Below are 27393 nucleotides of genomic sequence, written 5' to 3' on the forward strand. Positions count from 1 at the left end.
ATTATTTATCTCCAAGTTCATAATTATGTTTATGTTCCATGCTATAACTGCAATGATTCTTGAGTCTGCAATATCCACGAGGCTCGGAGGGAGACTCATATGCACGTGTGGAATAATAAACGGTAAGAAGTATTCCTAGTTTGGCCTCTAAGACTAGCTCAAGTGTTGCATGATGGTTCTGTTTTCCTGATCATGGGCATGTCTATGCCATCAACTTTGAGGGCACAATGTAAAGAGAACATTTGTGTTGAATCGACCCGGATTGATGTTATGCTATGAGATTCATTCGTCACAAGTTAATGGTACATAACACAGAGATGGTTAACGTTTGCATGATTCCTTAGACCATGAGAGTATCGAGTTTCTTCATGCTTGCTTCATGAACTTTGGGGTTTGTTAAACGTCATCCGTAAATGGGTGGCTATTACGGCGGTACGGGTTCATGGAAAAGTATGTCAAGTAACTTGATAGCTCAAGATTGGGATTTGCTCCTCCGATGATGGAGAGATATTCTCGGGCCCTCTCGGTTTTACGGTATCCATAATCGTCTGGCCAGACACCTTGTGATTTGATCACTAGGATGCCGGAACACGGAAACGAGAAAAGAGAACAAAAACGGTAACGAGGTAACTTGCATGGTGGACAAATTGTTCGTCCACGGGGATGCAATAAATCTCACCTCGGGTGTTTGTGACATATTGTGAAGCAACAGGAATAGCTCACTGCAACTGGAGGTTCACTCAAATATTTATTCGTGTGGGTATAGGGGTCAATATGGGTGTCCATGGCTCCGATGTTGATCATTGATCGGAAGGGGTTCCGGGTCATGTCTATACTTCACCGAACCTATAGGGTCACACGCTTAAGGGTCATCTATCTGTTGAATACTAGACAGGGAGTCTGAGAGAAAATCATCGAAAAAGTTTCGGACAGCGGAAAAGTTCTGCAGAGAGAGGTCATCGGACGAGTTTCGGTGAAACCGAAAAGTTGTTTTGGGATATACTACTAAGTCAAATTGGTTTCGGCACATGCCTAATAATTCTTGGAGGGTGCCAGAGTCATTCTGGAAACTTTCTGGAATTTTCCGGGATAAAAGCTAGAAATGCTCCGGAGCTGCCGGAACCACTTCAGATGCTTTTCGCAGATGAAAATCACTAATCCGGAATTGTTTCAGAACGCGTTGAAAATTATTTTAGTGGGCACTGGAAATGTTCTAAGCCCACATAAATATTTTCAGTTCGATCTGACGCTGAAAAATATCGTCGTGAATAGTAAAAGTGCTTTTTGGGATATTTTATGGAGAGCCACCTTTTAGGGCTTTTCCCGAAAGGTTTCTAGAAGGACTTGGGGATCAAGGAACCCCCTTTGGGGCCCCCCGTGAACCCCCTTTGGTTTTTAAATTCTAGTAAATCCAAAACTCGTCTGAAATTCATGAAACTTGGCATGCTATCATGGAGCGGCATCAACATGCCGTGGTACAAATTTTGTTCCATTTGGGGCAGGTTTGGGTATATGCTTCTCACAACAAGCATGATGGTTTTCGGTAGGGAACGTCCCACCTTTGGGGACGAAACGATATCCATTGCCTCTTATTGCTTTCAAGTTTTTTTCTCGTGTCAACATAGAACAACATGAGTGTTGTGTGAATTTTTGTGATTTTTCGGGGTTCGTTTGGACATTTTTATGCATTAAATGAGTTTTCAATGCATTTACGTGCATAATTCAAATTTGAACTACATGCGCATGCTCCAGTGCATATGAATTCATTGAAAAATCGAATATTTGTCCTTGGGTGCATGCTTAGGTCCCATGCAAGAAATGGAAATGAATTTCAAACACCACGGCACCGTTGATTGCCGGCAAAACATTGAGATGCCTGGTTTTTAAATTCTAGTAAATCCAAAACTCGTCTGAAATTCATGAAACTTGGCATGCTATCATGGAGCGGCATCAACATGCCGTGGTACAAATTTTGTCCCATTTGGTGCAGGTTTGGTTATATGCTTCTCACAACAAGCATGATGATTTTCGGTAGGGAATGTCCCACCTTTGGGGACGAAACAATATCCATTGCCTCTTATTGCTTTCAATTTTTTTTCTCATGTCAACATAGAACAACAGGAGTGTTGTGTGAATTTTTGTGATTTTTCGGGGTTCGTTTGGAAATTTTTATGCATTAACCGAGTTTTCAATGCATTTATGTGCATAATTCAAATTTGAACTACATGCGCATGCTCCAGTGCATATAAATTGGTTGAAAAATCAAATCTGTGTCCTTGGGTGCATGCTTAGGTCCCATGAAAGAAATGGGAATGAATTTCAGACACCAGGGCACCGTTGATTGCCGGCAAAACATTGAGATGCCTGGTTTTTAAATTCTTGTAAATCCAAAATTCTGATAACCATTGACGTGACGCCACGTGTCTTGGTTTTAATGGCTGTAGGAGGTGCCGTGCGGACAGCTGCTTGACCTTGACTGAACGAGAGGCATGCGAGCGCCGTCCGGTGTGCAGGCTGACTGAGAGGCGTGCAAGCTGTCCTCGAGTGTGCAGGCTCACCGGGAAGCGTGCGAGCTGTACGCTGCGCAGGCTCACTAGGAAGCGAGCCCTTTGACTTTCATGGCCGCCCGCCTTGCTCGCATCCTCTCCATTAATGGCGCCCAAGCCGCAGTTTAATTTGCTTTTTAAATATAAAACACTCGTCGCAAACGTTTTAGTTAGAACACTCGTATGCAAACCGACAGCTTCCCCAGGAAGCCAAGAGAAAATGTGCCAAGCAGGATTTCTGCAGCTCTTGATCGCAAACGATTTAGATAGAACACCCGTATGCAAAGTGAGAGCAGCGCATGATTTGTGCATCCCTTCAACGCAAACGGTTGTTCTGGATGACCCGTGTGCAACCACGTACAAACAATTTGGTAAGATTTGCATCTGTCATATTTGATATGTTGCCATTTATCAAACTGGAAAGATTTACATTTGTTGATCTAGTAACGTTGCCATTTGTCAATCCTTGTAACACTACGATTTGTCAGAATATGCAGCTAGAAATCATTAGCACTATGTAATTTTTGCAACTAAAGTTCAGTAATTAAGCATAGATTTCATTCATAGATTAAGCAGTCGTTCTTAATTTATACAAACAGTTCAACTCGACAGCTGAACCGACTAAACTTCTCCCCAATTGTTGCCAACCACGTACTGAAATAGCTAGTTCAACTATATATACTACCTAATTTTAAGTACGTTGTATAGTTCGAGACCACATCTATAGTCAGATGAACTGAACAAAATAGCCCCTAAATAGTACTCCACAGAGGGGCTTTGTGCTACTTCCGGCAGCCTCTCCTCTGTCGAGCGCGCTCAGTGAGAGGCAGAGGAGGAGGAGGAGCCTACCGACGAGCCAGAGAAATGCAATACGGTGCCTGCCGCTTTTGCACGTTCAGCGAAGGTCTCCAGCTCGAACGCCCACTGCCACTCCAGACGATCCCTCTCGAAGCGGCCGGACTGCTCATAGATCTCCTGATTCCTCACCTCTGCGTCGGCGTGTGCTGCGGCCACCACTGCGGTAAGGCTCTTTGCGTGCTCGACGAGGCGCTCCTCCTCCTCCCGCAGGAACTCGATGTAGCGCGCAAGGTCGCTGACGCACATGCGGTCCTCCAACTCCGCCTCCCTCCTTCTGGCGGCGATGGCGGAGTGGGTGATGATCCCAGCGGTCGAAGATGGGCTGGCGGCCATGGTGGCCGACGATGGGGTGGTGGCCACGACCACCACCTCCCACCTTCGGGCCGCGGTGGCGGAGCGGGTGATGGCCCCGGTGGCCGGCAGTGGGGTGGCGGCCACGACGGCCACCTCCCGCCTTTGGGCCACGGCGGCAGAGCGGGAGATGGCCCTGGCTTTCGACGGTGGTGTGGCGACAACGGCGGCCGGCAACAACTGCCGACGGGCAGCGGCGGCGGAGCATGTGGTGGGTGTTCCGCGCACACCCAACAGGGACGCCACGCGCACTACACTATGTCGGGGACTGCGCCGCCGCCGTGGTGTAGCCTCCCAGCTGGAGCTATCCTCTGATGACGTTGGAGTGGCTGAGCGACGACGACGGACCGGTGCCATTGGCGATTGTGGGAGAAGCAGACGAGATAAGCTACAGGGAGGGAGGGGAAATGCGATGCAGGACTCGCCGGCCGTGAGGGTTTTTATAGCAGGCCGGTAAGCATTGGGATTTTGGGGGATTTCATCGATTCCGGCGGGAAGCTTGCGCGGGAACGGGCTCACCGACGATTCATTGGCGCCACCGTTTGGCCAAAAGAACGCCCCCGCGCATTGCGCAAGCTTGCGCTGTAATCCGTCTGCGGCAGCAGGGTGACAAGACGTGCGAGAGGAGGATGAGAGGACACGTACACATACAGTTAATAAAAAAGCGTTTGCGATTTAATTACCTACTATACCCCGTCCTGGTTTATAAGTAGGATTTAACTAATAAAATACGAATGCATGTCGCCATAGATTATATCGTTGGAGTTGTATTTGAACATAGTTTCCAGCTATACAATTTTTGTAACATGCATTAACACTTTTTTGGATAAATTTAAGGTTATACACCAGCAGTCGTTTGCCCGCAACACACACGGCTTAATCCATCACAAACAGCTATGATGGATCAACTGTCTGCCACGTATCGCACACGCAACTCTAATATGGTTCGTGCTTGATGTCTCCGACATCGCTCGCATAGGTCGTCTTATTTGCCACGTATCACTGTGCCATCTTCTGCTCGCGTCCCTCGGCAAGCTCTGCTCGCCGTTAGGCGCTGCAGCGTGTTGTGCTCACCGTTAGGCACCGCGACGCGCTCTGTCGCGTCCGTTGGCGCGCTCTGCTCGCGTCCGTCGGCGCGCTCGTCTTGTGGACAACTTTTCCTTGAGGCGACGGCGTAGCGCTCTGCTCGCGTCCCTTCGCGCGTGCTCTGCCAGCGGTTGGGCGTGCGCACGATCACGTCAGGGGGGCCCATATGCATGCGGTTGCGCCGCGCGCGTTGCCACGCGATGCAGTTACGTGCGGCACGATGGAGTTACGCGCTGCAAATTAGAACTGCCATCAGGGCCTGCCGATATTCCTGGCCGTCCGGCTTCCCCTTTAATTCCTGTGGCCATTATAACCTTAGTCGCTTCAACCTTTCGATCGGGCCCCACAACACAACAAGCACACCCACGATGACACATAGAGAGGGGATGTCCGACGGCGCTCCAATGGAGTTCGGCGAGCATAGAGTGGAGACCCACGCGAGGGAGACGGATCTCTCGGTGGTGTACACCATCGACCCGGCCGTGGTGGACGACTACATCAACAGCGTTGAGCAGTTGCTTGCTGGAGACAAGTACAAGGTGGTCGGCATCGACCTCCAGTACACCACCGGTTGTCCCGGCATAGATCAGAAGGTTGACGTCGCCCAGTTGTGCGTGTGCCATCATGTTCTCATCTACCACTACTGCATGGCCACAGAGCCTTGCGACCGTTTCAACAGATTTGTCAACAGCACCGACTACAAGTTCGCCACGGTGGATACCAAAGACGATGTAAAAGCGCTCAGTGTTACGGGCTTGTCTTGCAAGAACCTTGTCGAAATTCGTGACCACTACAGGGTCTGGGGCAGCATGAAGCAGGACTCCCTGGTCGAACTCGCCTCGGCCATCATCGACCCCTACTATGAAAAGATGAAGCAGGATGCCCAGAGAACAAGTCCCGTATCCTGGCACAAGGCCTAGATGCGGCAACTGGATGAACCTCACCTCAGGTTCGCGGCCAAGAGCGTGTACAAATGCTACGGGATGCACAGGCAGATCGTTGACATGAGGAAGTGCCTCGTTACCCAAATCGACGAGCCCGGATCGAGCCACAAGAAGAGCAAGCATCACAAGAAGTAGATGATGATCAGATGATCGTTTATGCTAGTTAATCATGCATGTAATATATAGTTTACTTTATTGGTGTGTGTGGAAATGTCATGTGTGTAGTAGCCACCTATGTAATTATGCATGTAATAGTTTACTTTGGTGTGTGCAAATGCCATGGTTGTAGTAGCCACCTATGTAATTATGCATGTAATAGTTTACTTTGGTGTGTGCAAATGCCATGGTTGTAGTAGCCACCTATGTAATTATGCATGTAATAGTTTACTTTGGTGTGTGCAAATGCCATGGTTGTAGTAGCCACCTATGTAAGTGGATGTTTAATTTGGTTATGCAAGCATGTCCTTATAAGTGTGTGTGTGTGTGTGTGTGTGTGTGTGTATTTTGTTGTTCTGTATGCAATCCCATTGCACAACACAGACGTCTTATTAGCAGCAATTGTCTGTGTTCTTATCGGTCTTCAGACACATTTCTGATTACAGACATGCTTGCCGCGTATCACACACATCTTGTTAAGTTGAACCCTTTCTGTTCTCATGTCTCAACGCAAACAGTTCATCCGAGTGAACCGCATGCCGTATATCATACACACCTTTGATCTGGCTGACCGTTTCTTTTGTGTTGCCTAATCACAAATAGTTCATCCGAGTGAACCGTATGTTGTGTATCGCACACGCCTCCATCTGGCTGCCCGTTTCTTTTGTTCCTCCTCATCGCAAACAGTTCATTGAACTGAACCGTATGCCCTTCATCGCACACGCAACTAAAACCTTTACCATGTTTGATGCATCCGTCATCGCAAACGTTTTACACATTTCTGACGGTTTTCATACAGCACCATTTGCGATTATGGCATCACACATAGTTTCTCGAAGGATCTCTGATCGTAGTGTCACGTTAGCAGCATCCTGCAGTAGTATATTGAGATACCGACGACCGAATCTCGGGCAAGTAACATACCGATGACAAAGGGAACAACGTATGTTGTTATGCGGTTTGACCGATAAAGATCTTCGTAGAATATGTGGGAGCCAATATGAACATCTAGGTTCCGCTATTGGTTTTTGACCGGAGATGAGTCTCGGTCATGTCTACATAGTTCTCGAACCCGTAGGGTCCGCACGCTTAATGTTCGAAGACGATCGATATTATGAGTTTATGTGTTTTGATGTACCGAAGGTTGTTCGGAGTCCCAGATGTGATCACGGACATGACGAAGAGTCTCAAAATGGTCGAGACATAAAGATCGATATATTGGAAGGCTATGTTTGGACACTGGAATGGTTCCGGATGAGTTCGGGCATTTTCCCGAGTACCGGGAGGTTACCGGAACCCCCCTGGGAGTCAATGGGCCTTATTGGGCCTTAGTGGAAGAGAGGAGGAGGCGGCCAGGTGGAGGGCGCCCCCCCAAGCCCAATCCCAATTGGGGTGGGGGTCGGCCCCCCTTTCCTTCTCTCCCTCTCCCTCTTCCTTCTTCTCCTAGTCCAACTAGGGAAGGGGGGGAACCTACTCCTACTAGGAGTAGGAATCCCCCTTGGGGCGCGCCATAGAGAGGGCCGGCCCTCCCCTCCTCCACTCCTTTATATACGGGGGAGGGGGCACCCCATAGACACACAAGTTGATCTTAGCCGTGTGTGGTGCCCCCCTCCACAGATTTCCACCTCGGTCATATCGTTGTAGTGCTTAGGCGAAGCCCTGCGTCGGTAACTTCATCATCACCATCATCACGTCGTCGTGCTGACGAAAATCTCCCTCGGCCTCAGCTGGATCAAGAGTACGAGGGCCGTCATCGAGCCGAACGTGTGTGCAGATCGCAGAGGTGCCGTGCGTTCGGTACTTGATCGGTTGGATCGCCAAGACGTTCGACTACATCAACCGCGTTACTTAACGCTTCCGCTTTCGGTCTACGAGGGTACGTGGACACACTCTCCCGCTCGTTGCTATGCATCACATAGATAGATCTTGCGTGATCGTAGGTAAATTTATTGAAATACTGTGTTCCCCAACAAGGAGAAGGCCGGGGTAATCGGCTGTAATGGCTACTTCCGTGCCGTCATAGCTCGCCTGATAAAAAACTCCCTCCTTAAGCTCTATAAATATGTCCGGATATTCTTCATATCCGGGATCTAAGTCCGGAATATGGTCCTCTGGCTGCGGAGCGGGGCTGTAGATCCCCTCGACGATCTTTCTCCATTCCTGTCAAAAAGCAGCCGGATTAAATTCGACTAGCATAGACTCTGGAGAAAGGTTGAGTAAAGTCAATAATTGAAAAACTCACCCAGGAGATGGGGTTGTACATGGAAAAGCCTTCCCGACACGTTAAACGAGCGAAGTCTTCCTTCTCCCCTTTGTACAGATCGGCTAAGATGGCGGCCAGGGCGGCAAAATTATCTGGACCTTTGCGCAGACAACGGGACGCATCTTCCTCCCCATTATAATTCCACATGGGGAGACCTCTATATTGGAGCGGCTGAATGCATCGGGTTATGGAAATTGCCATTACCTCAATTATAGACAGCCCGAAGTTGGCAAGTACTCTGATCTTGTTTGCTAGTCTCGAAACCTCCGCACTATCTTCTTCTTCGAAGCTTCAGGGACACCAGCTGGCGCGCTTCTTTAAAGGAGCGCTGGAGAATTCGGGAAGACCGCGCCGGATTGGGTCTGGAAGAATGACGTCTTCAATATAAAACCACTCCAAGGGCCACTCTTCGGAGTGCCGGACAGGTATCCAGTCCCAGCTATGCGCCATACTTCGGCGCCGCCCACCTCGAATATAGATCCCTTTTGGGAGCGAGGGACGAGGCAGAAGAATTTTGGCCATAGCTCGAAATGGGCCTCGCAGCCCAGGAACAGCTCACAAAGAGCAACGAAGCCCGCGATATGCAGGATGGAGCCCGGCGTCAGATTGTGCAGTTGAAGGCCGTAATACTCCAGTAGACCTCTGAGGAAAGGATGAATAGGAAATCCTACGCTTCTCAAGAGGAAGGAAACAAAGCACACCCGCTCCTCTTTAGAAGGATTGGGGAAATTCTCCGCCAAGGCTTCGCCGTCGATGGAAGTTAATCTAGCCCGAACGGAGACAAGATCCACGGGAGGAAGGTACCCCTGCGTCTGAAGTTTGCTCAGATGGGCATGGATACCGAACAACTTTCCCAGTCGCCTTTTTGAGGGCCGTTGGGGCGCGAGGAGGAGCTAGGAGCGCTGGCCATGTTTGGGCGATTTCCTATGGCAAAGTTCTAAGGATTTCCGCGTGGTGTGGAATGGTTTCTGAGATCCAGTCTCTTTATATAGGCGCCTTTCCCACCTGGTCGAGGGGTTGTTTGTAAAAACACCGAGACTGTTCACATTCATTTAACACGTGGAAGCCAAGGCGACGACAGTGAAGAAACGGTATTTAATGGGCAGCCGAACTATCGTCAATCCGAAGTACAATGGAGAACCCGCCCTGCAAAGCCGAAGACATAAAGCCGGATACTACATCATCATTGAAGGCAAGTTCGGGGGCTACTGAGGGAGTCCTGGATTAAGGGGTCCTCGGATGGTCGGGCTATGTGATGTGGGCCGGACTAATGGGTCGTGAAAGTACAAGATAGAAGGCCTTTCCCCGTGTCCGGATGGGGCTCTCCTTGGCGTGGATAGCAAGCTTGGCGGCTAGTCGTATAGTTTCCTTTCTCTGTAAACCGACTTTGTACAACCCTGGCCCTCTTCGGTGTCTAGATAAACCGGAGGGTTTAGTCTGTAGAGGCGATCACAATCATACAGGCTAGGCATCTAGGGTTTAGCCATTACGATCTCGAGGTAGATCAACTCTTGTAACCCCTATACTCATCAAAGTCAATCAAGCAGGAAGTAGGGTATTACCTCCATTAAGAGGGCCTGAACCTGGGTAAACATCGTGTCCCCCGCCTCCTGTTACCTTCGATCTACAGACGCACAGTTCGGGACCCCCTACCCGAGATCGGCCGGTTTTGACACCAACAATGAGCATGAAAGTGTTGGAGTTCGTGTGTGCATTTGGTAGGGCTTGGTCCACAGCATAAGATATGCCATGTTGTGGTTTTTTAGATCAAACTTGGTTGATGTGGTGGATTTTGGATAAATTATATGCATGTTTTAGTTCGAATTGTTCAATTGGATTAGCTATATGTGTGTTATGATTGAATTTTTGCGTATGTTGAATCTGAATCATTCAAATGATTGATGAAATACCATCAGTTGCTTGAAATGTATGTGCCAAAGGGATAGAAGAATTAGTCAACAAATATTTAGGGAGTTAAATATGGGGATTCAGTTAGGTTTGGCCACTATTTAACTCCTCAAAGTTTAGGGAGTTAAGTTGGAGGATGCTTTAAGGAGTTAAAGTATAGGGGATCAACGAGAGATGCTGTAAGGATTGGATTCGCTTGAAGTCGTGATGCATCTCTTTGGGTGGCAAAGCCTTCCATCGAGCAACGTTGATCGACATGTCAAACGATAATAAAGCAAACTGAAGTGACATAGCTTCTACCATCAATGTTATTTGTTGGATCATTTCAAATAAGATAAATGCCTAGATGTTCAATAGCAAACATGTGCTGCATACCCCTCTACTCCACATTGTCAATAATTTTTTAACTCTTGTGAAACTGTGATTATTTCCAAGAAATAGTCATCTTACAAGTCATGCATTCTTAATGCCAAGGTTTTAGTATTTAAATACTTACTCTCCACCTCTTTATCTTCTAATCGAGAAATGTTTCCTTTGATGATACTTCTCAGTTTATTTTTGTTGCTCTTCACGTGATATTCATACATTATGATGGTATTTTGTTCCCATGAGTGCGATTTTCAAATTACTTTGCATTCAAGCATAGCCTAAGAGTCCCCGCAAAAAAAATGCATAGCCTACGAGGTTTTTACATCACCCTTTCCTACTATCGAAATAAAAAATAACAATATTAGGTCGATAAGATCATGCCTTTCATTCATTATCTTGACAACTTTGGCGCAAAGAGGGTTGAACATCACACAGTTACACCCCGCTTGAGTGACAAATAATATACCGTTTCTATTAGTCCATGGGCTAAATCTTATGCAATTTTGGTGCTTGTTTGCCATGTCGATGTAATTGACCTCGATTTTCCAGGCTATAACTCCCAATGCCGTGCTATCAAGGTTTAAAATGCATCAACGTTCACCTTCACCATGTCACCGGGTGGAATATCTCATTCATCTCGTTTGATCTAGAGCGGTGTTGGGTGCCTTCTGATAGTTCGCAGTAGACCGATCTAGACGGGTTTCACACATGTCAACATCGACATGTTGGCGTCTTTCCCACTAAATGAAGTACAAATCAAGGCTACCTGAAGTTTCGTAGACAGCCCCTACAAGCATCATATGATTATTGATTACGAGTTTATGATGACCCCTTCTAGCTATTTTTTTTATAGAAATTCTAGCTCTGCTATGTGGACCGTGCAAGACCAGTTACTGAATCAGGCCGGGAAATGGTCCACGAAGGCCCAACCAAAGCCATCTCCCACCCGACCTGTTGCGCCGGCCGCCGGGAGGAGGAGAGACCCGCCGCCGTCTCGCCTCTTTCCCCTCCCGCAAGCCGCACCGCAGCCGAGCGATCGAGAGTCGGAGGCGGAGGAGGAAGATGTCGAAGTCGTGCAAGGGGCTAGCCATGGAGCTCGTCAAGTGCCTCAGCGAGACCGACTGCGTCAAGGTCAGCCGCGGCTCCCCCTCCCTCTCACCCTCTCTCGCCCCCTTTCTCCTCCCCGGGCCTCCCCGTGCCGCCGCCGCCGCCGCCGCCCTCTTGGTTCGATTCGATTTGGCGTGGTTCAGTTTATATGAATAATCAGGAAGCGATCTCGGATGCTCTGTGCGAGATGGCGCAGTGCTTAACCCATCTGCTCTTCCCTGATGCAGGTTCAGAAGAGGCCGTACAAGGAGTGCGCGGGGGAGAAGGCGCCCAACATCACCAGCGAGTGCGTCGGCCTGCGGGAGACCTACTTCAACTGCAAAAGGGGCCAGGCATGTCTCGAATTGCTCGCTGTGAATCAGCCACACCAGTTGTGATCCATGTTTCGTTGTGCATCACTTCCCCTTTTGATGATTTTGCTTGCAATCGTTGTTCTGTTGCGCTGTTAGATATTGATATTATGTGTGGATGTGAGTAGCTTGCTGAATCTATAGGCGATGAGCTTCTCTGCGATTTATTGCGAATCTGGCGTCCAGCACTTGTTAGGTACTTGAGATGGTACTTGGTCCACTCCCTTGTGGGCGCAACTTTGTTAACTGATGTCTTGTTATGAACTGGCTTCTGGTGGTGCAGTTCATATAGCTGGCCGATGACCCCCAATTGAACACGTTTGGGGCCTGCCACAATGCCTGTATTAATGCTATCACAACCAACGTCCAGGGATGCGCTACTGCCATTTACTCTGTTCATATGCTACAGATCGATACAACAATGCCCGAGGCAAATATCTCTAGCGTATGATAGGTTAGGTTTTATTTGTGTCTCTTCTGTATGTCCAAGATTTCAGAGTGAAGGCGAATTTTACATGTCGATAGGTATGCTTTGTTGATTTTACTTTGAATCAAGATATGAGATTCTTTAACCAGATATGCAGGGTCGAGCAAGCTAATAATACCTACAAAAGTTAGATCACTAGAAGCTCCTTCCTTTGAACTGTAATGTACAATCATTTAAGTAATGGGCCCTTTTCATGTTTGATGCAATAGTTTTAGTATCTATGCATCATACAGCTTATAAGAGACTATATTTTAGGTCGACAAACAGGTTGTTCACAAAAGATAGTAGGCAATGTGAGGAAATAATTGCAACTATAAGCAGCAATCAAAATGTTTTTTCCTTTTCACCTAGCTTGTACAGTCTGAAAAGTAGATCTTGGACTCGCGGTCAGAATTATAATCTCTCTGTAACTACTCTTTAAACCACATATCTTCTAAATATCCTTTAAATACCTGTTATCGTAGATTAAAGGACCAGATTTAGTTAGAAATGCCTGTAGCACCTGGTCCTTTCTTGTTTGATGTATATTTTTTTGTAGTATCTATGCATCTTATACAAGTTATAAGAGACTAGTATTTCTTTGCCCTAGAACAAGCTGTGCACAAAAGACGCGTGAGAGGAAAAAAATTACAATTCTATGGACAGTTAAAGGCAAAAAAACCTTTTTTCCCTTTCACCTTGCTTGTACAATAAGAAGAGCAGGGGCATGTTTGGTTGAATACCAGAACACGCCACGCGGATGGTGCGGCCGCGCCGCAGGTGAGCCGAACGAAATCAGTGCCTGACTTTTGGCATGATGTGGCGTCCAAAATGAACTAGTGATGCCTAAGCAAGGCGCGGCACACCACAACTCTGGTTATAGCAAACACCAGCTAAGGTTATGTGTCAGGGGGTGTGGCGAGCTGTGGCATGTTGTGGTAACGCACCAAACAGGCGCTAAGATCTGTGATTGGTGGTCAGAATTGGAATCTCTCTGTAACTACTCCTGTATGCTACATCTTGAAATATCCATCATTGTAGATTAAAGGAGCAGATTTAGCTACAAAAGGCTGTAGTATGATAACTTGAGTACATGAAGTCAATAGATGATACATGCATCATGTATTTGTTTTCCTTAATCCATAGTAGTTTGATGCTTTCTTTCAAATTCCATTTCTATATAGTGCTTCAAATCTTTCATCATTGATTCATATCGAGCTTCTGTGTGAATTGTGGATAATAGTAACACCTCTCGTTAACAGCTCATTTCATTTCTTCATATATAGATATAAGCATGTATTCAATAGCCCCACATTTATGGTAACCCATTGTCCTTTGGTGTATAAGTTATGAATGCGACATACAGCTACTTTAAGAATATTTTGCGGGTTTGGCCCATTACTATTGCATTAGATATGAATGCTTGTCGCTCTATCCCTCCTTTTTAGGAGGCTATCAATTCCATTGTTCCATATGCTTAACTTCCTTTGGTTGGTTCTTGATTTGCTATAAATTTGATCGTTGTTCTGTTTAGGCCTTTTGTACTCCTTTTTGTTACTCAAGTTTGCAAATGGAAAATTGCTAATTTTGTTACTCGCTGCAACAGGTTGACATGCGAGCCCGGATACGTGGGAACAAGGGGTATTGATGGTGTGCATGTGAACTCCCTTATCCAGCTGAAACTTGTAGCCGAATTATCACTACAAGACATCTTGCGTTCTATATATGCTTTTGATCTCCAATAGAATCGTATGTATTCCCCCCCCCCCCCCCCTCGCGATAGCATAGAAGAACCAACTCAGCACACGAGTAGATTCAGTCGATGAGAGGGTGCATCGTCTTGTGGAGAAAAGAAATGTTTGATCATAATGCAGTTTGTCTGCAATTTTCTGATATGGAACAGCGGAACTATCACCAAGCATGGAGTAGTTTTCACTGTGATGTGAGGTGTATCCCTATGTTACCATCTGACTACTTTTGTTCTGAAACTCCTCAGAAAGAAGAACGGGGTAAAATGTTGGACAGCTAAGCTGCTTCTTTTCTTAACTGGGAAGCAAGTTGGCTACTAGCTTGAGATAGAAATTTCACTTATAGTGAGTGCGTCCCTTGCTAGAATAGACCATGATCGTCTTTACACGATGGAGCCACTCTCCGTCGCTCTGTTGAAATGACCTTCTTTGGAAGCAGGTTGCATTTTCCAAGTGATGTATGGCTCGCTGCATTGTACAGTATCCCCAGCCTACTGATGCCGACTGTCGCAGTATCGTATTGCGTTATCGCGTGGCCTATGCTGGTCGTTGATTCGTAGGATTGAATCTGATAGGAATGTTTCTTTTTGGCAGAATTCGTTTGCAAGTATTACATACCATGTGAATGTTAACGTCCCCTCAAACCACTTGCAAAGAATCCTTTGTTCTTTTTCTATGACGCAAGCAAGCAAACAAAAATCCCGTAGAATTTAGGTGAAGGTGACATTGCAATCCTATGTTTTTTTTTTAATTCCGGCGGTTTTGAAATCCTACTAATCAAAGAAACCACAGTGTAGATTAATTTACTGGCTGGTAAGTTTTAGCATCGCTGTCTGCTTTGGAGGATGGTGGTCTCTTTTGCTGGAGTCGTTTTCAGTTCCGCATGTCGGCATGTCTGGGTTTGTTTTGGCTACCGTTTATGCTGACTAGTCAAAGTCACGACGATTATATGGTTGTATTTCTCTGTCCTTTATAGAAAGTTTTTCCTCCAGGTTTTTTTACAGCATTTGGTGCTCCTTTTTGTGGTCGAGGAAGCCCTTTCTTACCTGAAAGCCAGATCCGTGAGTCCTAAGATAGGGGGTTCCTTTTCCATTCACCATCACATCGATGCGATCACCCTAATGGGAGTAGCGCACTCTCATTTTTCCTCTTCCCGATTTCCGTGATGGAAGCCTGTGCCCCCTGCCCAGGGAGAAGGGAAAAATGGAGCTGGCCAGTACTGCTCGGGATCGAGGCTAATGAGGCAGCTATGATTAGACCGGATCGGACGTCGATCCCGACGGATGCCGATCGAGTCCTCTGACCTTTTGCGCCGATGCGATGCGTGGCGTCCCAATGCCGCAAAGTGGATTCTGACGTTTGAGGCGCAAGCCACCGGCGGATCTCCCTCGTGTAAGTCACAAGGGATCGGATAGCCTAGGGATCTCTTAATCCCCCTCAGTGGATCCTAATATATTTTCACCGTAAAAAAGTGTAGTACTCTAGTAACTATTTTTATGAGTTGGTGCTAGTCAAATACTCCCTCTGTCCCATAATATAAGAGTATTTTTGACAATAGTGTAGTGTCTCTTATATTATGGACGGATGGAGTATTTAGGGGTTTATAACTATACATAGGATCCTTTGATTCAAGGCATTTTCAGGATTAGAATCCTTAAGGATTTTTTGATTTAGACGACTGAATCTTGTACAACTAGTAATTTTCCCTAAATATTCCTCAGTACTACATTTCATAGGTATCCATTCCTCACGAAACTAGACGTGATGGTAGAATGGGCACCCACGCTTGATATCCCAAAATTTCAGATTCTTTTCTAAATTTCCTGGTATTTTTTAATACTATATTTATATAGGGGTGTGTGGCACCCGAGAGCTCCATGCATTTCCCGTAATTCGCCGTCTTATGTTTCCGCATTATTAGATATATATTATTTTCATGGGGGAGTTCACCGCTACAAATTGCACATGAAGTTGTCTTCACGGGTAGTGAGAAACGGTATTCACAACAACAAAAGAAGTGAGAAACGGACGGGTGTTACATAACCTCATTGTTTGCGATGCACGAGTAGAGGACAGTGGCCAGGACTATCAATGACCATGAGAGCAATCAGAACCAGAGCGCTTGTGTTCTTCTTCAAGACCACCATTTTAAGTACCCCACAAAAATAAAAGTACTCGAAAAAAAAACATTTTGAGAGGCCTGCTGGTACTTCCTTTATGCTTTCCTCTTCTTATATACGTATTTTTGTGTGCATTGCATTGCTCATCTCTCTTGGCGTTATATAGATTAGATGCGTATGGAGGCATTTTTTATTTCATGCTTTTAGTGGCGAATAAACAATATCATCTCCTCCCTCCGTATCAGTTGTGCCTACAAAAACGTCTCATATTTTGGTACAGAGGTAGTATATGAGTATTTTGGTCGTCAAATAAATCTTTGGTTGACAAACACTCTAATCTTTTGTGTGAACAGCACCTATGGCCGATTTAATGCATTAGTTGTGAAAATTAATATGATAACTTTTATGATGAAATAAGCAAACGTGTTAATTTTGATAAACGAATACCGTATATTGTGTACGAATATCTTCTAATATAGAATTATTGGAGGTACTAAGAGCATCTACAGTCAGACTCCTCATATTGACCAGGCGGGCACGGGGAGCACTGACCGAACAGGAGAGAGAAAGAAAAAGTTGACCCAACCGGATCCCTCATAGCATCCTTAAATGTCCGGGCTGTCCGGCACTCCTTATATTGCACTCATATATAGGATGAGTTTGAGGTGCGCCCGGGCGTGTCTGATCTATGGTCCTGCATCCGTCACCTGGAATTTGGCCCACCTTTTCTCTTTGTTTATCTCCACCAATCACATGCATGTGACCGGACGTATAGAAAGAAAATGAGAGACATGGTTGTGAAAGTGAAAATTTGCGAGATGCCCGGTCAGTGTCCGCGGACGCGCTCAGTCACGTCCGCGGGCGTTTGAGGCGCCAGATTTGCAAGTTGCGGCTGAAAATGCTCCAAGCGTGGTTATTCGGTACTACGTACTATGTAAAGACATTTTTGGATGGAATGCAGTATGACCAGTGGATAACCGTGATCGGATCGAGTAGCATATACTCCCTCCGTCCCGTAATGTAAGACGTTTTTTGACACTAGTAGTGTCAAAAAAGTCTTACATTACGGGACGGAGGGAGTACTGAATAAACGGAGCTTAAACCCGAGGGGCAGCTAGCTGCTCGGGTAGACGAGAGACCCGATCAATGGAGCTAATTATGCTGCTACTCAGTACTCAGCAGCCACTGAGTGTCCGGCGTTGTAGCTCCGTGCTTGCTGGTGCAGCTGCAGCGAGCGAGCAGTGCGCGCGGCTCGCTCGCCTGACAGCTCGGTTCGAACCGACGCGCCCACCTACCGACACACCCGGTAGCCACTTAACTCTACTTAATCATGACAGGCCCTCACTGACTTAGTAGCTCACTCTGCCGTCACCCTTCCTTGACACTCGCACTACTACTTTGAAGGTAAAGCTTGACTACTAGCCACGCATGCTTGAGCCCTAAGTCACACATGCTTCAAGGTAAGGCTCTCTCTAATGTTGACAATTTGATAAACGTGATGGTTGTGATGTCACGTATGCTGATGACCATGTTCGGACGAAAATTCAGATAGGAACTGGCAAACTGGAGTGCACACCGCAAGGGAAGGACGCCGTGTGTTTTTTTTTCTAGAGGAGCAGGGCGCCGTACTTGACCACCAACTGCCTGCTTCCTTCGAGACTCTGAAATCCAGATTTTTTTTTCTACATAATATGCCTGGTCATGCATGTGTAACTGTGCATACATATTCTGCACATGTCACTGGCGAATTTTTGACCCGGAGTCCAAAAAGGACACGATCCATTTAATTAAGAAAATGAGAATTGTTTGGTTAATTATGGAAAATCAAAAAAAGACCCCCATAAATCCCGAACTTTCGGATTTTAAGCATGCCATCCCGAACATTCTTTCATGGCACTTTTAGTTGATGCGAGGTGGCAACTTTAGTTGTTAAAACATGGCAACTTTGTCCCAATTTTTTTTGCCCGAAAATTGCCTTCTTTGCCAATCTCGCGTGAACTGAAGTTGTCATGAAAAAAGTACGAGTTGCCATGCTTAAAATCCGAACGTTCGGGATTTATCATTTCCAAAAAAATGAAACAATACACCCAAACAGGGCACCACTGGCCGACCTGGCTTCCCTGTCATACGGAGGAGCCAAAGTCTGCTGAAGCAAAAGCCAACGGAGTGAGTAATTCCCGCCAAAGCAACCAGTGCAGAGGAGCACCACTGAGTGTCGGCACAGGGCATAAAAAATTCACAGCATTAGATTCCCGCCCGTGAAAATCATCGTCGTCCGCGCGTGGGAATCAGCGCCGTCTGCAACAGGGGCGCTGTCACGCGCGTGCAGCAGCTACAGTGGTGCCGCCTCCTGCAGTGGCGGCCTGGCCCACGCCTCGGCCCGCGTGCAGTAGGAGCTGTCGGCTCGGGAGCGGCAGCCGCAGCGCTGGCCGCCTCGTACAGTGGCGGCAGGGCCCACCTGGCTTGGCCCGTTCCGTCCCAGCTCCCGGCGCTGTAGAACTCCCGTTTTACCTGGGCGGCCGCCTCCTGGCGTGGCAGCAGGGTCCGCCGCCTCCAGCCGTGGCGGCAGGTGCCACGTGTCGCTTGCCGCGCCTGCCGCCACGGCCGAGGGGGTCCTTTTTGTCTATTTCATCCGGAGGGGGTCTTTTTTGGCAATTCCAGTAGGCAGGGGGTCTCTTTTTCGACAAAAAATCGGTTGCCCACAAACAATACTCGCACACATCACGAAAAAAACTATATCAAGGTTATCATCACTTTTATTCGAGCAAGCGACTCCAATTTTAGTGCACTCAACCATCAATGACGTCTCGCCACGATAAACACACAAGACCTGGGCCATGCCAAACGATCGGCCACAAGCGTCGGCGACAAGGAAACTCCAAGTCCGAAGGCAAGCTAAGGGAAGAAATATGCAAGGTTGGCGCCGTGAAGGATCGACGAGCCGGACCACCCACCGTAGGTCATCGTCACAACTCGGGCCTCGCCATTGCAACTTTGGCTCCTCCGTATGCAGACCCCAATGACGCCACAAACATGCCGAAGAGCTGACTACCACAACCTTGTCGCGACCTCGACCTCGCTCATCCCCATCGATATTGTCACACGAGCCACCGACGACCACTACCTCGAACCATGAGTCCCTCTGACCGGATACGTCTCCAGAGCTATGCCCCCAAGAGGGAACACAACGCCTAGCAAAGCTCATAGCATTACACCATCCGATCCAGGAGACCCAGTTCTAGAGTTTTCCCTGGAGAATCTCGGGCACAAAGGCGAGAATTGCACACCAGGCGCTTCCAACAAGGTAACAAGACCCATAGACGCTGCGTCAACGGCTCCGGCCACAACCGAAGCACGGCTTTCACCGGTAGCCTCGCACGCCCAAGGCCACGACCGGTCAGGCCACCAAGTCACATATGAATTCATGATGCACTGCAACAACAGATCCACACTGAGCAAAAATACTAACCCCAAGAGGGCTTGTGGTCTGGCGCCACAAACCGGTGACCCAAAGATGCACCTTACCAATCGTACCGTGGTTAATTTGTGTACACCCTCCCCAAGAAAGATGATTCCTAGTCGACAAGGGCTTCCTGCCTCCTGTTGGCGTTGTCGTCCGTCTGCCTCATCTCCCATGGTCTTAGGGCCATGGAGGCACGGTAGACTCCGACTCTTGCTTGGGGCAGGGGGCTCCTGATCAGTTTCAGGTGTTTCTTTTGGGTTGATTAGGGTTTGTGTCCGTCTTAAGAAGGTGAGGCGGCAACGGCAACCTAAAGATGGAATAAGGTCCTACCGCCATAGCCCCGTCCCGACGGTGCATCTAGCGTCACTGAAGGGCGTGTGGAGTTGTATCTTCGGCGGAACTCGTGGGGCTCTGCCGGTGTTGGTCTTTGGTGGACTTTATGGATCCAGTCTATCTTCGTATGTCTACATGTTGGATCCTTTCGATCTATGCTTCTCTTCATCGGCGACGGTTGCTATTTTGGTGCGCTAGTCCTGTCAGGCCTTAGCACAACGACTACCCGACTGTCTGCTACAACAAGGTTTGACCAGCTCCGGTAAGGGAGGGGTGATAACGGCGGCACGTCTTTGGCCCGCTCCAGTGATTATAGTCATTGCTAGGTAGTCTAAGGATCTAAATATAATCTCTGTTACTTCTGATGAATAGTTTGGAAGTGTTTTGCTAAAGAGAAAAAAAAAAGTTGCACCTTCGCTGGGCAGTGAGGTACTGAGGTTAATGAAGAAGTACATTCAGATGGGCTAGTTGCACCTTCACTGAGGCAGGACGTGGCCAGTAAGGTGAACCAGATTCTCCAGGGACCAGGCAGAGTCAGTGAGTGCCAGAGTATCCACACTATCATTCTCTTTTCCTGCCACAGAAAGGCCTCTGCCATGCATTCTCCCGCGCATGCACGAAACTCCACTACCTGATGCTCCTAAACTAACCGTGATCAGATTCACCACCCACAGCTCACCAACCCGTCCAAGCAGAGCGGAGCAGAGCAGTCACCCCTCACCAACACACAGAAAAGATCAAAACTTTCTCCCCATCTTCTCCTCTCGTTTCGTTCGTGCATATCATATCTGATCTCATCTCTCTTCCCCCGAAACAAGGGGAGCACACAGCGTCAAGCTAACGGCCCCTCGGCTCCCGCTATCTATCCATCTATAAGTGCGACATCCCGAACCAACCTCCAGGATCCTGATCTCCCACGGAATAGAAAGTTGAGATTTTCCCGGTTCAGAATACGAGCCTACAGCAGGAAGGTGCGTGCATGATCATGAGGCCGCGTGGGCTTCCGGCGGCGGCGGCCAGGCTCCGGCCGCACCTCCCGCGCGTCACCGCCTTCCTCATCGTCTTCTCCGTCGGGTACTCGCTCGGCATCGTCTCGTCGTCCGCCCGCCCGTCCACGCCCAAGCCGTCGCAGACCGTCATACGGCCGCACGCCGCGCACCTCACCGCGGCCTCCTCGGCCGGCGTCACGGCCTGGTCGAACGGCACGGGCGCGGGCGCGAGCGCGAGCTACCCGCGGTCGCCGCCGCACGACCTGTTCCGGTTCGGGGACAAGTGCGGGGAGCCGGTGCCGGCCGAGGACGTGGTGAAGACGCTTCTTGACAAGCTGTTCGACGGCGAGAGCCCGTACGCGAGCTTCCCGCCGGCGCACACGGCCGCGCTGCTCCACCCTGCGGCGGCGCGGCCGCGCGGGTGGGGGTCGACGGGGGCGGTGTTCGCGGACCTCATCGAGGAGGTGCGCCCCGACGTGATCGTGGAGCTGGGCGCCTTCCTGGGCGCCTCGGCGCTCCACATGGCGGCCGTGGCCCGGAACCTGTCGCTGTCCCCGGCCATCCTCTGCGTGGACGACTTCCGCGGCTGGCCGGCCTTCCGCGGCCGCTTCCGCCGCGACGTCCCGCAGCAGCGGCACGGCGACGCGCTGCTGCTGCCGCAGTTCATGGCCAACGTGCTGGCGGCGGGGCCCGAGGCCGCGGCGGCGGTGCTGCCGCTGCCCTTCTCCACGGCGTCCACGCTCGGGGCGCTGTGCCGGTGGGGCGTGTACGCGGACCTCATCGAGGTGGACGCGGGCCACGACTTCCACTCGGCGTGGGCGGACATCAACCTGGCGTGGGCCGTGCTGCGCCCCGGCGGCGTCATGTTCGGCCACGACTACTTCACGGCCGCCGACGACCGCGGCGTCCGGCGCGCCGTGACGCTGTTCGCCAGGGTGAAGGGCCTCACCGTGCGGCCCCACGGCCAGCACTGGATCCTCTCCCCGAAGCCGCGCAGCGACGGCCGGTGACGCGCGCGTGCTCTCGGTCGGTCTCTCCGGTGTGCGTGCTCGTGCTTGTCGCCGTCACCGGCGGGGCCTGCCACGCACTCTCGCGAGGCATCCAGCGGAACGGAAACCCACCATACGTGTCCACGTCCCAGAGCAGAGCAGGACGAAAAGCTTACGTACGCGCCTTGTCCCCGGTCTCTCTGAACTTGCGATCGAGGTGTTCGTTCGTTTGGGCCGCCATTTTTCTTTTCTCCACCAAAGAACACATTCTTCTTACACGGCGAGGAATCAACAAACACGATTTTGCACGCACGTCCATTGTACATCAAAGGTAGATGAAAAGCTGTTGTCATGTTTGGTAACTTATTACTTATCGACCAAGATGAGATTGATTGTTTATCTTCTGGTAAAGAAAAGCAGCGGGGTTTTTCCGGTACGGAGATGGTGATAGGTGATGGATGGACTTGTGCACAGTACGTAGTGGAGGATGATGTGGTTCGCGCACCAGCCGGCTGCGGAGTAAATAGCAAAAAAACTATCAGTTTACAGGTTAGGGTTTCAAAAAATATCAACTTTTAATTTTTCTCAAAAACCTAACAGTCGCGTGGTTCGCTGTTTCAAAAAACCCAAAACGCCCGTGACTAGCGATTTAACCGTTTTTCTGACCGTCTGGACCCACATGTCAGGCCACCTGGCCACGCGCGCTCACGGCGCGGCCGTTGACGGCCGTTAGCCTATGCGGTCCGGTCGGAACCAAAGCCGCCGGTCGGTCGCACTCGCTCTCCCTCTCACCCTCACTCCCCCCCCCCACACTGACCTAGGTTGGCGATGGCGGCGCCGCAGCGAAATGGCGTCGGCGGCGAGCTTTTGAGGCAAGGCGTCACCGGCGAGGAGGGCGGTGGACATTCAGCGGTTCAGGCATGGCTAGGCAGCTCTAGCTTCCCAGCGCAGCGGTCGCCGCGGCCATCACTGCCTGTGGCTCAGGTGGATCGAGAGAGCTCAGATCCGGAAGTCCGCGCTGCTAGGGCAGTGGCCAAGTCCATCCACGCGGATCCAGATGGCGGGCACAGGTGGGCGTCCGCGTTTGGTGGAGTGAGGTAAGAAATTTCAGTAGCAGTTACAGTTTTAGTTGAGATTTTAAAATTAGGGTTAGAAGATGATAGTTTTAGGTTTCGTTAGGTTTAGAAGATAGTGTAGTATTGGGAATGAGCAGTGTAATTGTTTGTTGGCATGCTTATGCATTTTAGTAATGTTCAGTACATTTCATCATTGTTTTAAGCTTCAGTTAATTGAAAAATAAATGTTTGTCAATTAAATCTCCTACAGCTTAGATGAAGACATTTGGGAAATGAGGCTGCATTTCCAAGGAACAGATAATATGGAGAGAAAGTATTCAGTTTCTTCATATATTAGTTATCTGACCATATTAGCATTGGCTAAGTTGGAGGGGTATGGAATGGAGGCTTTTCTGACTTATGTAAAGGAAGAGGGAAAGGGCTTGGAGGGGGTGGAGGTCCTGGATAGTGAGGAGGCATTAGAGCAAATGCTTGACTTATTTGTTGATAAGAAGATCCTGAACATCACTGTCAGAAAGCCTACTGATCCAAGCCCAGCAGATGTTAATATGGATCACAACTTGCTTGAGGAACAGATTCCCATTAGTAATGTTGGTGAGGAAGTTGTTTATAGTGTTTCCCAACAAGGTGTCCTGTATCCACTCCAGAATGCAACTTTGGCACCAGAAATCCCTGAGGAGCCCTATCTTAACACACAACATAGTTGTAATTTGAACAAGGGAAAAAATGTTGTGGAAGAAGAAGAAGATGTAGAAGTAGAACATGAGGAAGATGAAGATGAGATGGACAAATCTTCTTCAGATTTTGAGTTTTTTAGGGATGATTACAAAGGGCAGACAATATCATACAAGGCTTGGTGTAGGGGTGAAGATGAGGCTGGCACAGGGACAAGTCATAAGCCTAGGGAAGAGGAAGATACTGCAGAGCACTATTGTGGAGCAAACTCAGAACCATCAGAGTTTTGGGAGGAAGACCAAATCCTTTCTGAACATGAAGAACCCTCAGTTGTACCAGAGAAAGGAGCAAAGAAGCTTAAGCCTGTCAGGAAACCAGGCCCAACTATCAACTCACACAGTGAGCCTGAAAACATCAAGTTTGAAGATTTTGTGCCTGAACCTGATGAATACTGCTTTCCAGGTGATTTTGGCCTTAGTGGTGAAGAAGAAGTTCCAAGGTTGCCTTCTGGTAGGAAGAGAAGGTTGAAGAAGAGGAAGGAGAGGAGGTGGTATGATCCATCAGTCCCTGATGCACATGAGCAGTTTGCATTGCATTTGTGCTTCCTAAATGTTGTGGAGTTCAGAGAAGCACTAAGAAATTTCCATGTCAGGACACTTAGGAATTTTGAGTATCACAGAAATGAACCAACTAGGGTTATTGCTTGGTGCTCTGATAGAAAGCAAGGTTGTCAGTTTTATATAGTGGCCTCTAGAATAGCTAATGAGTCAACTTTCAGCATCAAGAAGATGAATTTGGATCACACTTGTGGAGCAAGTGGAGAGAGCACCAAGGTTACAGTCAATTGGGTTGCCAAGGTTTGTGAGGATACCATTAGATCAAACCCTGGAGCTGGTGTTGAGACAATTCTGTCATACACAAAGAAAACATTTGGTGTTCATGTGCCTAAAAGCTTGGCATATAGGGCAAGGAAGCAAGCACTTGAAGTTGTGCAAGGAGATCACAAACTCCAATATCACAGACTAAGGGACTATCTCCAGTGTGTGCTAGATACTAATCCAGGCAGTAGATGCATAGTGACAACAAAAGAGGACCTAGAAAATCCAGCTCCTACCCCCAGGTTTCACTACATGTTCTACTGCCTTTTTGCATGCAAAGAGGGCTTTCTAAATGGATGCAGGCCATTCATAGGTACATGATCCTTACACATATATCTAAGATGGTTGCATTCATGTTATTTACAACTAATGTGATCATATTTTCAGGTTTAGATGGTTGCTTCATCAAGCTCAGCACTGGACAACAAATATTGGCAGCTACTGGCAGGGATGGGAACAACAACATCTTCCCCATTGCATTTGGTGTTGTTGACAAGGAAGAAACAGACAGCTGGACATGGTTTCTCACACAGCTTAGAACTGTTATTGGGAGTGGGAATAAGTTTGGCAAGTACACAATTATGTCTGACAGACAAAAGGTATGTGCTCCACTTCTCTTGACCACCACACTTTAAACTTACCATCATACTTAGCCATCATTCTAAGCCATCATAATTAACAGGGATTGTTGAATGCAATCAATGATGTATTCCCTGACTCCCCACAAAGGTTTTGTCTTAGACATATATATGCCAACTTCCAATCTGCTGGTTTTAGAGGGGAGGAACTCAAGAAACACTTAGATCAAGCTGCCTATTCCTTCACTAAGAATGGTCATGAAAAAGGGATGGAAAATTTGAAGAAAGAAAGTTTTGAAGCTTGGCAGTGGTTGTCACAGATACCAGACCATACATGGGCTAGATATAAAATGGATACTGTTTGCAAAACTGACCTGGTTGTTAACAACCTTAGTGAAGTTTTCAACAGGATGATATTGGATGTTAGGAACAAGCCAATCAGGACTATGCTAGAGGGCATAAGAACAAAGTTGATGATCAAGTTTCAGAAAATCAGAGAGAAAACAGAGTCATGCAGATGGGAGATCACACCAACATACTCAGAAATTTTAGAAGAAGCCAAGAAGTGGGCTAAGTATTGTGATGCATACATGGCAGGTCCAGGGATCTGGCAAGTGACTAGTAGCTCTGAGAACACATATTGTGTTAACTTGAACAACCATACCTGTGACTGTAGGAGGTGGGACATGACAGCTATGCCTTGTAGTCATTCCATTGCTGCAATGCAGAAAGTGAAGCTACATCCTGAAGACTTTGTCAATGCTTTCTTCAAAAAGCCCATGTACTGTGAAACATACAAGCATATAATTTTCCCAGTTCCAGGTCCTGACCACTGGCCTCATACACCTGAAGATGACATATCTCCACCAGTGTTCAAAGAAAAGAAGGGCAAAAAGCAAACTGCCAGAAGAAAAGGTGTATTTGAGGTGCCAGCAAAAAAGGACACCTCGAGAATTGGTACTGTCACATGTAGCAATTGCAAGAAGCAGGGTCATAGGTTCAACAATTGTGGTGACCCTTTGAAGCCTAAGTTTCAGATGAGGATGAACAAGCACCAGGTCATTTGAGGCCATGTTTCATTTCAGATTATAGTCTCATTTCATTGTTAAATTTCTTACAATGTTTCTTAATTGTGTAGGAAAATAGAGCAAATTACTCTCAAGCTGGTTCTTCTATGGCTACAAATGCTCAGAGGCCTCCAAGAGTACCTGCTGCTACTGCACCTGAACCAAGACCAGCTACAGCAAGAGCTACAACTTCTGCACCTTCACCAGCTCCAGTTGCTACTTCTAGGGGAAAAAGGGCTGCTTCAACTATTACAGCAGCAATTGCACAAGGAGCACCAGCTAAGAGGAGCAGGCCTAAAACTTCTTCTGCTACTAACACTTCTTCTCCTGCTAAGAACACCAGATCATCTACAGCTTCTCCTGCTAAGAACACCAGATCTTCAAGTGCCCAGAGAAGAACTTTCATTGCACCAAGGCAATCAAATTCAACTGTTGTCCAGGAGGGGTCAAAGAGGATCAGGAAGCCAAGTGGGAGGCTGAAAGACTATTTTTATGCAAGTGGTAACTAGCTCTTGGATTTGGGTAACTTGAGTTCATTTGGTATGGTTCTGTTTGTGTCAGTGAACAAATATGGATGGATTTGGGTCTACTATGGTCTGTAATGACTATACTTTATTTTGTTTCAGAGATATTCAGTCAGTTGACCTACCATGGTTTGTAATAACTACTATGCAGTGTGTTCATTCAGACAGTCATTCCTGTGTTGATTCAGTCAGTACATTTCAGTCAGTGTATCTTCTGTCAGTTAATTCAGTCAGTACATTTCATATCCACTACATAATTTCATTGAGAGTAGCATTAATACATAGATACATTGGTTCAGAGTAGCATCAAACACCAGTTATTACATAGAATAGAGTAGATCTTACATAGTACACCAGATCTTACATAGAACACCAACATAGAAAGATAGATAGATAGGTATATAGATGGATGAGATGAGATTGACATATCAGTCATAGCGCTCGAAGAAACGGACCCACTTGGCCCTAGTTGCTGGATGAGGAGCCATGACTGCCCTCATCCTTGCCCACCTAATGATCTCCATGAATGACCTTCCCCTGCCACCAGTG

At 47.9% G+C, this 27393-nt stretch overlaps 3 protein-coding genes across 3 annotated transcripts; all 3 read left to right on the top strand.

Annotated features, from left to right (window-relative positions):
• The first annotated feature begins 11345 nt into the window (after nt 1-11345).
• Nucleotides 11346-14495, top strand: LOC123122215 (cytochrome c oxidase assembly factor 5). The gene is made up of 3 exons (XM_044542360.1): nt 11346-11612; nt 11816-11920; nt 14011-14495. The coding sequence occupies exons 1-3, from the start codon at nt 11544-11546 to the stop codon at nt 14050-14052; spliced, it is 216 nt and encodes a 71-aa protein (XP_044398295.1). The 5' UTR covers nt 11346-11543; the 3' UTR covers nt 14053-14495.
• A 6152-nt stretch (nt 14496-20647) lies between these two features.
• On the top strand, nt 20648-22360 carry LOC123122217 (uncharacterized). The gene has a single exon (XM_044542362.1). It carries the CDS (start codon nt 21048-21050, stop codon nt 22065-22067), a length of 1020 nt encoding a protein of 339 aa, XP_044398297.1. The 5' UTR covers nt 20648-21047; the 3' UTR covers nt 22068-22360.
• A 347-nt stretch (nt 22361-22707) lies between these two features.
• Nucleotides 22708-27017, top strand: LOC123122216 (uncharacterized). The gene is made up of 5 exons (XM_044542361.1): nt 22708-23143; nt 23373-24988; nt 25063-25274; nt 25358-26311; nt 26392-27017. The coding sequence occupies exons 1-5, from the start codon at nt 22875-22877 to the stop codon at nt 26827-26829; spliced, it is 3489 nt and encodes a 1162-aa protein (XP_044398296.1). The 5' UTR covers nt 22708-22874; the 3' UTR covers nt 26830-27017.
• Nucleotides 27018-27393: the final 376 nt, after the last annotated feature.

Source organism: Triticum aestivum, chromosome 5D (assembly GCF_018294505.1).
Source record: "Triticum aestivum cultivar Chinese Spring chromosome 5D, IWGSC CS RefSeq v2.1, whole genome shotgun sequence".
Taxonomy (NCBI): Eukaryota; Viridiplantae; Streptophyta; class Magnoliopsida; order Poales; family Poaceae; genus Triticum; species Triticum aestivum.